General features: G+C 42.7%; 1 protein-coding gene across 1 annotated transcript in view; it reads right to left on the reverse strand.

The window, feature by feature from the left end:
• gipc3 (GIPC PDZ domain containing family, member 3) overlaps window positions 1–17,204 on the reverse strand; it is an 82,169-nt gene that overhangs the window by 45,643 nt on the left and 19,322 nt on the right. The window contains exon 3 of the mRNA XM_072593588.1: window positions 14,855–15,035. Within this exon, the coding sequence (XP_072449689.1) occupies window positions 14,855–15,035 (181 nt within the window). The remainder of the gene's footprint in view (window positions 1–14,854; window positions 15,036–17,204) is intronic.

Raw genomic sequence — 17,204 nt, forward strand, 5'->3', positions numbered from 1 at the left:
GGATTGGGAGTGGGGGGTGGGGATTGGGAGTGGGGGCTGGTGAGTGAAGATGGTGGAGGGCGGGATGTGGTGAAGGCAGTTGGAAGCAAGGACAAGGAGTGGCTTCATGCAGGGTACCAGCTTCCTGAAGATGGGTCCCTCACTCAAACACAGAATGCCCATGAACAAGTGATTCCAGTTCCCTCTTCCACAGACGCACCAGGCAGCACTTTTCAGGGTCGCCTCCCACTGGTTCAGCAGTGGGATGAACCTTCTAGCCTCAATTGGCCCTTAGGCAAGAAGGCAAAAGTGAGTACTGCAGATGCTGGAGATCAGAGTCAAGATTAGAGTGGAGCTGGAAAAGCACAACAGGTCAGGCAGCATCCGAGGAGCAGGAAAATAGACGTTTCGGGTAAAAGCCCGTCACCAGGAATCATTGAGGATGAATGGCCTTACGCAAGAAGTCACCCTCAATTCCTACTCAGACTTGAAGCACAGGATTTCCTCTCTACACCATCATGCCCAATAGTGTATTCCCCACACTCTACCAAATCCACTTTTAGAGTGGCATGATAATTCCACCCATTAGTTTGTAATCTAATGACATTCTTGGGATCATATGTACTGAAGAAATGTTAAATTAGTGGGAGAGCAATAAAACCATCAACTAGGTTCCTGTTACATGTTGGAATCTAATAATCTGGTGAAGAAAACTTCAAAGATACAATTTGTCATTGGCATTTACTTCAGCTATTTTAGAAATCTGGATCAGGTTCAGGTAGGATCAGAAAAAGAATTGAGACTTCCGAGTTACATTAGCAACTTGCCAATTCATTTGTACCCACTGAATGTTATCATTTGCTCGTCTGTTTACTGTAATGTAAGATAGCTTCACGTCAGCTGTTCCTTGAAATGTATGTTTCTTTTTCCATGGGATCACTGTAAGAAAAACCTGGAATGAGGTTAAGTGAACAGTGACCTGCAACTGATAACCGAGAAACCATCACAAGAGTAAACGCTGAAATGTCAGCTGCAGCAGATGGAATGAATAACACCCTAGAGTTTTCTTTCCTTTCAGGACAAACAGACATGTGAGAGAATAGTAAATTAGAGAAGGTTGTCTGTCACTGTTCACTGTCATTCTCTGTCATACATAAGTGACCAAGTGATTTTCCATCTTACTCTTCCTTCAAAGCTGATTAAGCATCTGGACAGCCATCTTAATTTCTCCTTATTTGACAGCATCAAACATTGTTTAATAATTCCCCCATGAATTCTCTTATGGCATTTTGCTACATTCGGGTGCTTTATAAATGTGCATTGTTGTTCCATTTTTTTCAACTAAGCTGAAAGATGTATTGTGTTGCCTTTTCCAACAATAGACAGGGGTGAAGTTTCAAGGAAAACCAATTTGTTTAGAATCAAGGAACAATAATGGAATTTTTACACTCCAGATCCTCAGCAACGTGACTGACTTTTACCTATCCCCTGAAATAGCTTAGCAAGCTGCTTATTATATGGGTACTAAAAGCTGGCCCAACTAGTGGCACCCACATCCTACATTCATAGGAAAGGAAAATTTTTAAAAACTGTTATGATGTGCCAAACAGTTTTCTTCAGTGCAATATAATTTCTACAATTTTAATAAACAAGTGTTAAGTATATTTTCCACTAATATTAATAAATGATAAAAATATATCTACAGGTAATTGTCAGTGATTAGTTGTGGCCTTCAGTAAATTTTTGTTGTAATTATTCAATTGTGTTCATCATTCACGCAAGTGGAAAATCCTTTTTCAACCAAATTTTTGATGGATAAATGTTAATGGTTTTTTAAATTGGTACTTCTGTGAAGGGACAGTAATTGACTTGAAGGAACCTCATAAAGTCATTGTTTAAAACTGAATTCAACCCCACCAATCTAAATTTGATCTCCATAGATAAAATTGCTATTCCTTCCTCCAGCACAGTAAGCATTTGACTCCTGAAAAGGAAATTGCACTGTATATTATAAACATTCAAACAAATACAAACTTCCTTAGAGATGCTAATCTGACTCAACAAGGAGGCAGTATAATCATTACTTTTTAAACTCTTATGGGACAAGGAGGATCAGGAGTTATTATGCTCAATCCACAAAAACTTAACAATTTATTGCCTGCACATGCTTACTCCATACATTGCTTGCCCCATTCCACTTTCCCCTTTCCTTTGAGATTGGCTGCTTCTGTTAGGAGGTGCCTGGTGGCTGACAGACAACATAACATAGAGCAACCATGATTATCTGGCATGCGATGATCTGAATATCGGATTATCCGCCAAGATTGCAATGTCTCGATGCTCAGCTAAAGTACGTTATCCTGCATTCGATTACCAGGAATTCGATTAACCGAACAAAATACTCCCCACCCGTGTCCTTTGGATAATCGAGGTTCCTCTATACCTGATGTTCAGACATGGATTTTAAATATTATCTGCGATCTATAATTAAGTACAAAGGGCTCAATTTTGGCTGCCAAGTATTGTATTTTATGCCTCAGGATATTCAGAAATGATCCACACAATTAGGCTGGAGTGTAAAATGAGCTTTCCTCACAATGCTTTAACATGTCTGCTCCCATGCTCACACTATCCAACTGGAGTTCGGTCCCTTGTTGTGATTGCAACCAGGTGGCTTTTGTATACTATGTGATCCTTTATTGGGGTTGTTGACCTATGCCAATCAAGGAACCCTAGCTGACGGGCATAAACCAGGGATTCAAAATCTCCTCACTTCAGGGACTGACTCTGAGCAGGCTGGCCATACCCAGTGTACTGTGGATATGTAAATAAAGAGTGCCTTGGTGATGGGATGCCAGATTCTGTGCAGTTATTTCACCCTCTGTCTCTAAGTAATTACACCCAGCATTAAATATTCACCAACATAGGACAGCCACCAAATAAAGTACCAAACAATTGACTAACTGTACAATATGCTGAAGTGTTTAGCTCAAGTCGGGAAACTTTCTGACTTGCCGGACACACCATAGTAAAAAAAACCTTGACCTGAATAATTTTCACTATGGGGTGTTTAAGTGCAGGTTAAAGTCAAATTGTGGGGTGACTAGAAGGCTTGCCTCAGTTCTTTGGGATTTTGTCCCATTGTTTTTTACATTGTGGCCTACTCCTCAAAACCACACTCCATACCCCATCATATCCTCCATGTCAAAACTTTGATATCTTACCCAATATCTAATACATGCAGACCTCAGGAACCATGTGGAAATAAGAAGCAAAATCTCACAACAATCCAATACAGCTCTCATTCAATACACTTGACAGTAAAAAGAACCTCCTTTTCATAAAATCCATTCAAAGCTTTTGTATCTCCTCAACTAATTACTATCTTACAAAAAGAAAATAACTTCTCATCAGATATCAAAGACAGCTAATGCTTTAATAACCACTTTGAACTGTCAATTAAACTGTGAATGAAGAGCTTCCTGATATTTGTTAGTATCTTTTGAAAATTGACATTCATACTGGTACAATGATAGCCCTTAGGGAAAGGTCAACAAGGCATTCTGTTGATCAGATGTTACTTTTTTCCAGGCCTTTCCCTGTCAATCAAAGCAATCCACAAGATTTTTAAACACTCGCTGTCAGCTGTGGTCTTTTTGTTTTAAGTTTAAACAGTCGGGAAATAAAAACAACATCATGAGATCGTGACAATTATCAGAACCAAAATGCAGCCCGAGGTTCTTGGACCTGACAAAATGGGAACTGTTTGAACTGTATTCAAAACTAAATTTCTCAAAAATGGAGATAGAGCTTTCACATCCAGATCCTGCCTGCCATTTTTAAAAGTTCTGCAGAGTTGGAAAAACTCTGAAAAGAAATCCAGCTCAAAATGACTAAGCATTTCTAGAAAATTTAAGTTAATTGGAAAGAGTGGATCTCAAAAAAGTAAGTCATGCCGAAGTTTTTTTTGGACAAAGCAATTAAACGAGCAAATAGGAAATGTTTACAGATGCAGTTTGCATAAACTTACTGCAAACATTCTGCTAAAGTTCCTCACAAGAGACTGTTGTTTTAAGCTCAAGAGAGTGAAAGCAAATTCCTAACTTGATGAGCAGATTGTTCAGACAGCAAAAGACAGAAAGTATGGATAATTATGCACATGAATTTGAAAGGAATTCATGTCCCACCTGTTGGGCCACCATTTCATCACTATCTTTTTAATTACTTGCATAACAATATAAAGAGTCACATATGTAAGTTGGCCGATAATACAAAGGTTGTTTGTATAATAAATAGCATAGACAGGAGCATGAAATTACAATGATATACAGATTAAATTGATGGGAAAACCCTGGTTAGGCCACATCTGGATAAAGTGAAGAATTCTGGGTACCAAGCCTTGAAACAGATGTGGTGCCCAGGGAGGAGAGCAACTCCGATTCACCAGAATGTTCGCATGAGTCAATGTTCTGGAGAATTTGCATAAACTTAGCTTGCATTTCATGGGAAAATGAAGGTTTGTGGGTGATATGATTGAAGATTTTTGGAGTTTGAATGGAATTGTTAGGGTAGATGGAAATAAATATTTTCCTCAGTTCGGGAGGCCGGGGTATGCAAAACTTCTCTTAATACCAGCCTAAAGCTTCCCTGTGCCATGCCAGTGAGAATTTGGGAACCATTTCTTCATATGAAGGATGGCACAAATCTGGAACTCTCTTCTAAAGCAGGGGACAATACTTTGGCTTTGATGACACCCCGTATCTAGAGACACATGAGACAAAGTACCTCCTGAAGTAGCTTGCTTTTGCCAGATGTTAGACACTATAGCCTGAGGGGTGCCAGTCTGTATCAAGTATGGCTGACCAGTCATCTTGCTCTCTCATGCTTGCTGCCTGCCAGGGGCATATTAGAAAGATGAACAAGTTGACAAACAAACTGCTAATTCATTTTAAAATGTACATTTAATGGCCATCAAATCTTGGAGTGGGCCTCAAAATGACTCTTGCAGAGATGCAACCTTATGTTCCACAAGACCTCCAGCACATGATGGCTTAAGTTATCATTTGTTAACCTGAGATCCACAGAATTTTGCGAAAACCAGGGTATTGAAGACGACAGATACACAGCAGGTGGATGGACAGGATGCCAATAAATCATGACCTCATTGAATGGTAGCCAAACTCAAGGGGCTGAGTGGCCTACTCCTAGGTGTATATCATCACTGTGTTGTAGAGACATGCCTGGTCCCAAAGAGCAATGAAATAAATGGCTAGACATTTAGGCCTTGGATTTTAGCTCAGTGATGAATTCCATATTTTGAGTGGGATGGGTAGTGCGGGGTGGGGACATTATTTTGAGGCAAATCTCAGTCAAAGGGTTTATTGAATGTTTAACTGAAGGATTCTAAAATAATTTTCCATCAGTTTAATTCATACCCCAACCAAAGGCAGCCTCATTGACAGGCCTGTTGGCTAAGAAACATATTCTGTAAGGCCACAGCAGAGGACGCCAGGTTATGGAGAACGTGCTAGGGGATGGTGGGGGGAGGAAGTGGGAGAAGAGTGGAGTGGGTTTGTGATAGGGATCCAGAACATGGACGCAGTGGTGGCCCAATTCCAGGGCATCCTGATCCATGTGACACAGGCAACATTTGATAACATGAAACTTAGTTCAAGGAGGAGTTCCAGATTATGTGAACTGTCCAACCATGTGAGTGGAGATTCCAATTTTGGGTTAGCAGGGAGTTGATGGTGGTCAGGAGAGGGATGGAAATCAAATGATGGGGTAAGGGAGTGGACAGACAGATTGTACAAAGAACAAAGAAAATTTACAGGCCCTTCAGCCCTCCAAGCCTGTGCCGATCCAAATCCACCATTTAAACCTATCACCCAATTCCTAAGGATCTGTATCCCTCTGCTCCCCACCTATTCATGAATCTGTTCAGACTCACCTTAAATGAATCTACCATGCCTGCATCTACTACCTCTGCTGGCAACGCATTCCAGGCACCTACCACCCTCTGTGTAAAGTACTTGCCGCATGTACCCTCCTTAAACCTTTCTCCTCTCACCTTGAATGCATATGATCTCTTATTATTGAATCCCTCACCCTGGGAAAAAGCTTATCTCTATCCACGCTGATTATACCCTTCATAATTTTGTAGACCTCTAACAGGTCTCCCTCTCAATCTCCTTTTTTCTAATGAAAACAATCATAACCTACTCAATCTCTCTTCACAGCTAACACCTTCCATACCAGGCAACATCCTCACAAACCTTCTCTGCACCCTCTCCAAAGTGTCCACATCTTTTGGTAATGTGGCAACCAGAACTGTACACAGTGTTTGAGTGCCTGTGTGCGTGTCTATGTATATGTGTGTTCGTGTGTGTGTCCGTGTGTGTGTGCGTGTGTGTGCGTGTGTGTGTGTGTGTGTGTGTGTATAGCGTAATGGTGGTCACCTGTAATGTGACATGAACCCAAGGTCCTGGTTGAGGCCCTCCCTATGGGTACTGAAATTAGCTATCAGCCTCTGCTCAGCCACTTTTCGCTGCTGCCTGTCCCAAAGTCCGACATCCTCCAAGGCAGACTTCGGGACAGGCAACAGCGAAAAGTGGCCGAACAGAGGCTGATAGCTAAGTTCCATACCCATAGGGAGGGCCTCAACCGGGACCTTGGGTTCATGTCACATTACAGGTGACCACCAATGCACTATACACACACACACACAGACACTCCTACACACACACACTCACACACAGGCACTCCTATATACACACAGACACACGGACACACATATACACAGACACCACACAGACACTCACACACACCCTTACAGACACGCACACTCCCACAGACATCCTCTGAGAGACTTAGACCACTCTACACTCATGCACACACATATACACTCTCTCTCACAGACACTCACAACCCCCCACCCCAGATATGCACACACACTCCCACACTCACACACGCACCCCCTCACAGACTTAAGACACTCTACACTCATTACACACAATATACACTCCCTCTCACACTCACAACCCCCAGCCCAGACAGACAGACACACACACACAAACAAAGACCCACATGCACACACATATTTTGTGGGGTGAATTTGTACTTGCAGAGTTATATTGTACTTTGCTGAAAAACTGCATGAATTCATGTAAAACACTGTTATCTCACTTTTTAGATTAGAATCAATCTAAACATCATGGCATAGACAGAGAACACAGGGGGCTAACACCTTCAACATACTATCTAGCTATCACCCATTGTTACAGCTAAGCTGAGAATGCAACTTTTAAAAAAAAGTTTTGTGGTTTACAAGTGAAAGAAGTGAAACAATCATGGTACTTGAACAGATGAAAGACTCAACAGACAATCAAGGTATTTTTCAATGTAGAATTTCAGTTACATCACACTGTAAACTTTTGCTATAAATTCTGCATCCTCCTCAACCACCTGGTGAAGGAGCGGTGCTCCAAAAGCTAATGCTTCCAATTAAACCTGTTGGACTATAACCTGGTGTTGTGTGACTTTTAACTTTATAAATATGAAGATCACAAAGATATACATGTAAAGGAATGACCCTTGCATGTAAGAGCCTGTGCAATGCTTCATGTGTCAGATGACACTAATAGCCTATGTGTTTCCCTTTCTTCGTGGCAGAACTTGGTCTGTAATATACATATGGCATATATAGAAAAACATAATAAACTCAATAAATATGCTCTTCATAATGAAACAGAATTAAGTCTAATGGAAACATTGAAGATCTTAGTCCCTTTGAAGTGCTACTTATTTTTAATATGAAACTGCTGTTCAACTGGCTTATTTTCTACTTCCAAATGAGCAAATTTCCCTAAATCTACAAGATGCAAGAGTTAATCGAGAGTAGGAATGCAATGGGGCAAAAAGATATATGATACGGTGCTGCAAGTGTTACAGTAAAGAACAGTTTCAAAGATGTAATATACACAGAAAACCTTTTATGTAAGCTGCAGCACATCGTAAATAAATAAAAAGCTGTTATAATAAATAATGGAGCATGTTTGTCTCTCCTGTTACCAATTAAAGATGTATTTAGAACCTGAAGATATTTAATGATAAATACCACCATAAAAGAAACATAGCATTTGAGAGATTTCGAATATCATCGTGAAGAATATATATATATTTGTAATTAAACCTTTATCATTCAACACTAAACCATTTTCACTCTACTTTTAACAACCCAAATTAAAAAGGCAGATGCCCAAACAATTGTCTTTCATGATATCAGGTAAGATTTCAAATTTATGCAAATGCTTGCAGTTTAAATATATTTGATCAGGTCACAATTGGGCTGTCAAACAACTACTATAGAGTGACAAAAGCTCTAATTCAGTCGAAGGAGTATCCTCTAAATCATTAAAAACTATTAAATAAGAAACATAGTGTCCCTGTGTCAGGAATGAATTTCAATAATCATATGGTAAAGAAGAAGAATTGTGTACCATCAGTATAATAACAACTTGTTATAGAGGGCCTTGATCATATTAAAAATCCATGAGGGAACAAGTAAAATTAGACATGATAGAAGGACCCAAAGGAGAATTAGATTTACAGCTTACTACCTTATACTCTTAAGGATCAGCTTCCACTGAAATGTTATAATTAATGGGACTGGGTTATGTTAATGGTCAGCAATAGATAAGTAGGTAATAGGCATTAGGTATTGCAAAGTTGAAACATACAGTGATAGTTATTCTAAATAGTTACTTATCTCTTTGAGGTTTCAGTTGGATAATACCAAAAAAAATCCTTAACTAAGTTGAGGAGCTTAGTTTTGTCAAAATCCTTATCCTTATAAGAGACAGATAGGTGCCAGATTATTTCAGGTAAAGATGAAAGAATATGAAATGAGTGTAAAGCTAAAAAAAAATCAGCAACATGACTTGTAATATTTAGAAAGATATCGAAGGTGAACATTGTGTGGAGGAGCTGGTGTTGGACTGGGGTGTACAGAGTTAAAAATCACACAACAACAGATTATAGTCCAACAGGTTTATTTGGAAGCACCAGATGAAGGAGCAGCGCTCTGAAAGCTCATGCTTTCAAATAAACCTGTTGAACTATAACCTGGTGTTGTGTGATTTGTAACATCAAAGGTGAAGTTAGAATTAAAATTTACTCTATACAGCTATGTACTATTCCACTGTGTCATTAAAATTGTTTAGGGTACAAAACTAACCAACTAGGATGTTGTTAGATAATAAAAGACAGAATAGGGCACATGATGAAGAAGGTAAAAACAATGACTGCAGATGCTGAAAACCAAATACTGGATTAGTGGTGCTAGAAGAGCACAGCAGTTCAGGCAGCATCCAACCAAATTCAAAAGCATTTCATTTATTTTTCTCTTTCTCCTCTCCATTCATATCAGAAGTATTGACTCCTACTGGGGCAATGTTTTGTTGTCCCAGACTGTCCTCTCACCTCATGACTTGTCTTTGTTTTTGAGCATTTACAGCAAGTCAGCAAATTACTCTATCAGTAGATGAAGGTGGGAGGTCGGGGGTGGGAGGGGAGTGAAGGTGATAGGTTGGAGCGGAGGGTGGAGCGGATAGTTGGTAGAAAGATGGACAGGTAGGACAGGTCAAGAGGGTTGTACCAGGTTGGAGAGTTGGATCTGGGATAAGATGGGGGGGAGGGGAAATGAGGAAACTGGTGAAATCCATGTTGATCCCATGTGGATGGAGGGTCTCAAGGTGGAAGATGAGGCATTCTTCCTCCAGGTGTTGGGCAGCTCTATCAAGTGAAGGATGCTAGATATGGACATTGGGCCTGAGTCTGATCCTCCCCACGTACAGGACATTGTGTAGTGGTCAGGAACATTGTATTTTATTATCTAAGGATAATGGTGGCACCAAGTTGTGATTCCCTTATTTGGATAAATGATTATGCCCCAGAAATTAGTATAATGAAAATATACGTTAGCAACATGATCATATAAATGAAGATGAGTAAGCTAAAGTCACCATAATCCTATTGGACATAGGACTGCTTTCTCACTAGAGAGAGACAGAGAGGGAGTAAGAGAGAGAGAGAGACAGACAGACAGAGAGAGAGATGACTGCTCATGAGACATCATGCCTTAGGATAACGTCAAAGTTGAGAAAGTGGGACGTTTGTTATGACCCAAAGCAATTCAGGAAATGAACCCATGCTGTTGGTGTCACTCTGCATTGCAAACCGGTCATCCATGCTTAACTGCATGGTGGTCAGTGGTTAGCACTGTTGCATCACAACACCAGTGACCTGGGTTCAATTCCACCCTCCGGCTACTGTCTGTGTGGAGTTTGCACATTCTCCCCATTTTTGAGTGGGTTTCCTCCAGGTGCTCCGGTTTCCTCCCACAGTCCAAAGATGTGCAGGTCAGGTGAATTAGGTAAAAACCGTGACGTCGAACACTTCTTCCGCCGCCTCCGCCTCCGAGCTTACTTTCACAATCAGGACTCCCGCCCACCTTCCGAGGACCCCTTCGCCCACCTCCAACACACTGCATCCACCTGGACACCCCGCGCTGGCCTATTACCTGCCCTCGACCTCTTCATTTCCAACTGCCACCGGGACATTAACTGCCTCAACCTGTCTACCCCCCTCCCCCACTCCAACCTCTCACCCTCACAACGTGAGCCCTCCAATCCCTCTGCTCCAATCCCAACCTCACCATCAAGCCAGCAGATAAAGGGGGCGCAGTGGTAATCTGGCGCACTGACCTCTACACCGCTGAAGCCAAACGCCAACTCAAGGACACCTCTTCCTACCGACCCCTCAACCATGACCCTACCCCCCATCACCAAACCATCATCTCCCAGACCATACAGAACCTCATCACCTCAGGAGATCTCCCACCCCCAGCTTCTAACCTCATAGTCTGGGAACCCCGCACTGTCCGATTCTACCTCCTTCCCAAGATCCACAAGTCTGACCACCCTGGATGAAACCCATTGTCTCAGCATGCTCCTGTCCCACTGAACTCATCTCTACCTACCTCGACACTGTCCTATCCCCCCAAGTCCAGGAACTCCCCACATACATGCGAGACACCACCCACACCCTCCACCTCCTCCAAGACTTCCGTTTCCCTGGCCCCTAATGCCTCATCTTCACCATGGATATCCAATCCCTCTACACCTCCATCCGCCATGACCAGGGCCTCCAAGCCCACCGTTTTTCCTCTCCCGACGTCCCCAACAGTACCCTTCCACCGACACTCATTCGTTTGGCCAAACTAGTCCTCATCCTTAACAATTTCTCCTCTGACTCCTCCCATTTCCTCCAGACCAAAGGGGTAACCATGGGCACACATATGGGCCCCAGCTATGCCTGTCTCTTTGTTGGCTATGTAGAGCAGTTGATCTTCTGTATTTATACCGGCACCACTCCCCACCTCTTCCTCCGTTACATTGATGATTGCATTGGTGCCACCTCATGCTCCCGCGAGGAGGTTGAGCAATTCATCAACTTCACCAATACATTCCACCCTGACCTTAAATTTACCTGAACCATCTCTGACACCTCCCTCCCCTTCCTGGACCTCACTATCTCCATTAATGATGACCGACTTGACACTGACATTTTTTACAAACCCACCGACTCCTATAGCTACCTGGATTACACCACTTCCCACCCTACCTCTTGCAAAAAAGCCATCCCGTATTCCCAATTCCTCCGCCTCCGCCGTATCTGCTCCCAGGAGGACCAGTTCCACCACAAAACACACCAGATGGCCTCCTTCTTTAGAGACCACAATTTCCCTTCCCACATGGTTAAAGATGCCCTCCAATGCATCTCGTCCACATCCCGCACCCCTGCCCTCAGACCCCACTCTCCAACCATAACAAGGACAGAACTCCCCTGGTGCTCAGCTTCCACCCCACCAACCTTCGCATAAACCAAGTCATCCGCCGACGTTTCCACCACCCCCAAAAAGACCACACCACCAGGGATATATTTCTCTCCCCACCCATATCCGCATTCCGCAAAGACCGTTCCTCCATGACTACCTGGTCAGGTCCATGCCCCCCTACATCCCACCCTCCCATCCTGGCACCTTCCCCTACCACCACAGGAACTGCAAAACCTGCGCCCACACCTCCTCCCTCACCTCCATCCAAGGCCCTAAAGGAGTCTTCCACATCCCTCAAAGTTTTACCTACACATCCATTAATATCATTTATTGTATCCGTTGCTCCCAATGCGGTCTCATCTACATTGGGGAGACTTGGCGCCTCCTAGCAGAGCGCTTTAGGGAACATCTCCGGGACACCCGCACCAATCAACCACACTGCCTTGTGGCCCAACATTTCAACTCCCCCTCCCACTCTGCTGAGGACATGGAGGTCCTGGGCCTCCTTCACCGCTGCTTCCTCACCACCAGACGCCTGGAGGAAGAACGCCTCATCTTCCGCCTCGGAACACTTCAACCCCAGGGGCTCAATGTGGACTTCAACAGTTTCCTCATTTCCCCTTCCCCCACCTCACCCTAGTTCCAAACTTCCAGCTCAGCACTGTCCCCATGACTTGTCCTACCTGCCTATCTTCTTTTCCACCGATCCACTCCACCCTCCCCCCGCCCCCGACCTATCACCTTCATCCGCTCACCCACTCACCTATTGTACTCTATGCTACCTTCTCCCTACCTCCACCCTCCTCTAGCTTATCTCTCTATGCTTCCGGCTCTCTGCCTTTATTCCTGATGAAGGGCTTTTGCCCGAAACGTCGATTTTACTGCTCCTCGGATGCTGCCTGAACAGCTGTACTCTTCCAGCCCCACTTATCCAGGTCAGGTGAATTAGCCATGCTAAATTGCCCATAGGGTTAGGTGCATTCATCAGAGGAAAAATGGGTCTGGGTGGGTTACTGTTCAGAGGGTCAGTGTGGACTTGTTGAGCCAAAGGACCTGTTTCCATTCTGTAGAGAATCTAATCTAATCTGGCCTCCCGTTCTGATGACATAACAGACATCGCCATTCATAGGCTGTTGAGACTTTGAGGAAGGAGGAATGGATGAATTGTACTAGAGAGCAGTAATTCAAGATCAGTGTATGCATCACAGCCTGGTTTGGCAACTGCTCTTCCCGAGATCGCAAAAATCTACAGAGGGCTGTGAACACAGCCCAGTATGTCACACAAACCAGCCTTCCACCTCCTGACTCCATCTATACTTCCTGCAGCTTTGGGAAAGCAACCAACATATTCAAAGATCCCTCCCACCCCGTTTATCCTCCCTTCCATTCTCTTCTGTCAAGCAGAAGGTATAAAAGTTCGAAAACTTGCATAAGCAGATTCAAGAACAACTTCTTCCCCACTGTTATCAGTCTTTTGAATAGACCTCACAAATGTTAATGCTGATCTCTCTTTCTCTCTGCACCTTCTTTGTAGCTGTAACACTGTATTCTGCAGTGTTCTGCGACCTGATGCACTTTGTATGATACAATCTTCCTGTAGAGCATGCAAAACAATACTTTTCACTGTATCTTAGTACAAGAGCCAAAGATAAATCAAATCAAAGCAAATCAAATCAAATAAACAAAAGAGTTTGTTTAACCACTGAGAGGAGGCCAGTACAGACTGTGAAAGATAGCAGAGACAGATACAACACATTCAGAATAAGAATAGAGTGGTGCTGGAAAAGCACAGCAGGTCAGGCAGCATCCGAGGAGCAGGAAAATCGACGTTTCGGGCAAAAGCCCTTCATCAGGAATAGAGGCAGGAAGCCTCCAGGTGGAGTTCCTGACCTGCTGTGCTTTTCTAGCACCACTCTGATCTAAACTCTGGTTTCCAGCATCTGCAGTCCTCACGTTTGCCTCAGAATAAGAACAGTCTAGTCTATGAGTGCAGCCTTTACAGGGCAGGATGGAAAATCAAAGACCAGACTTTGTACTAGGTAGAATCCATTAGGACAGAACAGCATGAGTTTGCATCCATGGTGTTTGAGAAATGCACAGAAATGGCTCACACCAGAGAATCTGGTAGCAGCTGAATTGATGTTGTTGGCTAATGTAACATAACCTGGGAGCTTTCTTGTAATTGCTGTCAAAGGGGAAGTTGCTTGAATCAGGCCAAAGGTAAAAATAACAATTATTTCTCAGTGTTGCTTACATTTCTTACGAAATCAGTCTAATAAATTATGCATCCTAGTTGGGAACTGCCAAATGTTCTAGAAGATATCACTGCAAGCATGGTGCATAGCCATTGCTTTTTGGCCTTCACTCTTTAATGGTTCCATAGTAGCATTCAAAACAAACATCCAAAAACAGATGGACATTTCAATTGCCAAGCTGAGCTTGCTCCTTCTGTGACAGGTGGCACTTGAGAGGAGCTAGCTAGCATTGTGAACGTTTGTCATTTCCCCTAGATCATAGCACTGAGCTATGGGCAGCCTCAATAGTTAAACAAAAATTTTTAAACATCCTTTTTCCATTCTGCTGTGTTTGCCATGAGTGGAATATCTCTCGCAAAAATAACAAGCTCTGGTATTCAATAGCTCTCCAATACAACCATCAACACCAAATAATTTTTTTATTGGCTGATATGGAGTGTATGGCCATTTCCTAATCTGTAATGGTAGGCTTCTGTGAAAAATTCAGGCAGTTCCAATCCTACTTGGAAATGGTTAATAATTTTATTAGTAATGAAGTAAAGTTAATAAATATTACAATTACAATGGCATTTTGAAGTCACCTATTAATTGATTGTTGCACAATTACATTTGGACTGGTTTTTAATAATAGGTTAAGAATGTCTTAACAAAATAAATATTACCTTATACAGAAAAAATTAACAATGTATGATTTGAATGTGGACTGTTTTGTTGAATGACTCACCGAAAGCCTTCCTTGGTTCCACTAATCCAAGTGTAAATGGTTGACCTTTGGGCAAGTCTTTCAACATCTTGGCAACTTCGTAGTGTCGACAACCTACTATCGTTTGATTGTTTATTCCCTCTATGTGATCTCCAACACAGACTGTCTTAATTCTGTCAATTGTACTGTCTTCTTTTATCCTCTGTTGAACCAAAGTTATTGTTTAGTAAAAATGAGTTTAATTAGCCATATGAAAGAGGCACACCTTTTCATTAAGTATTTCAAAGTTCAATGGAGAGGCAGAGTTCCAAAAATTTATTACGTTAATTAAAGGCAGAAAGAAATCATGAATTTGACGTTAGCTGGCATTTCACCTCAAAATCTATGCCTAGACACATGAAAGCAAAGTTATTAACCTCACTGTGAGATGAGAGGAAGGTCTTCCCTTGATGATTTCTTAATACTTATAAGCGAAATTGTTTCTAATACTTTACATCTTCATATGGTTGCCAGCTTGATTCTGAGAAATTTGACTGTTTAATCTTTTAACTAATTCTGTAGGATAATGTTTTACCCAGAGAATGATGCCAGGATATATTATCACAGGAGGTTAGTCTGCCAGAGCTGAATAATTTTTCATGTGATATTGTAGAATCAAGCTATAAATTAACAAAACAATAGGGGAAGGGGTGATAACATATATGCACGGTACCTGAACCTAATGAGAATATGCTTTCAGCTAGAAGGTTCATCAATACATTACACTAATTGAGCAGAAGTCCAAGAAAGCAGAAATTCACCTGTTCTCCAGTTTTCTGGTCCCGTTATGACGAAGGCTTTGAACACAAGTATTCTGGCACTAATTTATCATTTTTTTGCTTATTTAAACTATTTAAGAAATCAGTTGCTAACGCTGATTGGGCCCTTTTCCTGTTCAATGCAGCACCTTTTCACACAGAAATCATATAAATAGAACTAAGCCAACATTCAGATAATGTTAATAAGTTCCAATCAGCAACATTTAAATGTTAATGTGTTTAAAGTGACAGCGCTCTGATAGGTTGCTATTTTTAGTATCGGTAGAGCATCATTATGAGCAATATGAAACACATTCTGTTCATTCCTGACACCAACCAGGTTCCATTTGTTCAGATGAGGAGAGGTTAGATTCGATTCCCTACAGTGTGGAAACAGGCCCTTGGGCCTAACTAGTCCACACTGACCCTCCAAAGAGGATGGAGATGGGTGTGAACCTGCAAATGCCCAAGAACTCAAATGAGCAATGGTGAGACAGGAGGTGGATGAGAAGTTGGGATATCTCCAACAGAACCCAACAGATCTCAGGTCAGCATGGAGGTACGAGACATCTTGTGAAGGTGGAGGATTAGTTGCCTTCTGCATCTGGGATCCCCTCTCAGGTTGTTCCTGCCGCAGACAGCCCCTTCTCAGTCCCACGGCAAGTGACAAAGCATCATCAAACTGCTGCAGTCATAGAACAGGTTCCAGACCCTTACCAGGAGACTATGACAATACTAACTCTAGATTAGAAGGCGGCACGGTGGCACAGTGGTTAGCACTGCTGCCTCACAGCGCTAGAGACCCGGGTTCAATTCCCGCCTCAGGCGACTGACTGTGTGGAGTTTGCACATTCTCCCCGTGTCTGCGTGGTTTCCTCCGGGTGCTCCGGTTTCCTCCCACAGTCCAAATATGTGCAGGTCAGGTGAATTGGCTATGCTAAATTGCCCATAGTGTTAGGTAAGCGGTAGATGTAGGGGTATGGGTGGGTTGCGCTTCGGCGGAGCGGTGTGGACTTGTTGGGCTGAAGGGCCTGTTTCCACACTGTAAGTAATCTAATCTAATTAGAGTGATGCTGGAAAAGCACAGCAGGTCAGGCAGCATCCGAGGAGCAGGAAATTTGATGTTTCAGGCAAAATCCATTCATCAGGGATGGTGGTGTATCAGGCGGTCCATCAGGACCTAATAATAGGGCCTGAGGATTAGTGGAGCATGTGGTGGGGCTGGGGCCTTTGATTTCTGTCCCAGGACCTTGTGTTAATGACCTCCATCCCATGCTCTCCTGTACTTGTTTCTTAGAATCCTTCACACGTCTCCTCTTGGCTTTCCACATGTAACAATTGGTCTTCATCTTCTTCCTCAGCTGAGAATGCTTTGTATTTCACTAATTCATCCATGGTCAAACTCTGGCCCCACTCCGTCCCTAAATCCTTTCTACTGCACCAGGATATTTGCCTATCACAGTACTAGAGCCCACCAAGTCTCGGGCAGCTGGAGGACACCTGCTGAAGGGATCCCAGGCCATTGCCCAGCTGTCATATAGAAGTACACAGAGGAAAAGATGTGCTGTTTATGT

Source organism: Chiloscyllium punctatum, chromosome 24 (genome assembly GCF_047496795.1).
Source record: "Chiloscyllium punctatum isolate Juve2018m chromosome 24, sChiPun1.3, whole genome shotgun sequence".
Taxonomy (NCBI): domain Eukaryota; kingdom Metazoa; phylum Chordata; class Chondrichthyes; order Orectolobiformes; family Hemiscylliidae; genus Chiloscyllium; species Chiloscyllium punctatum.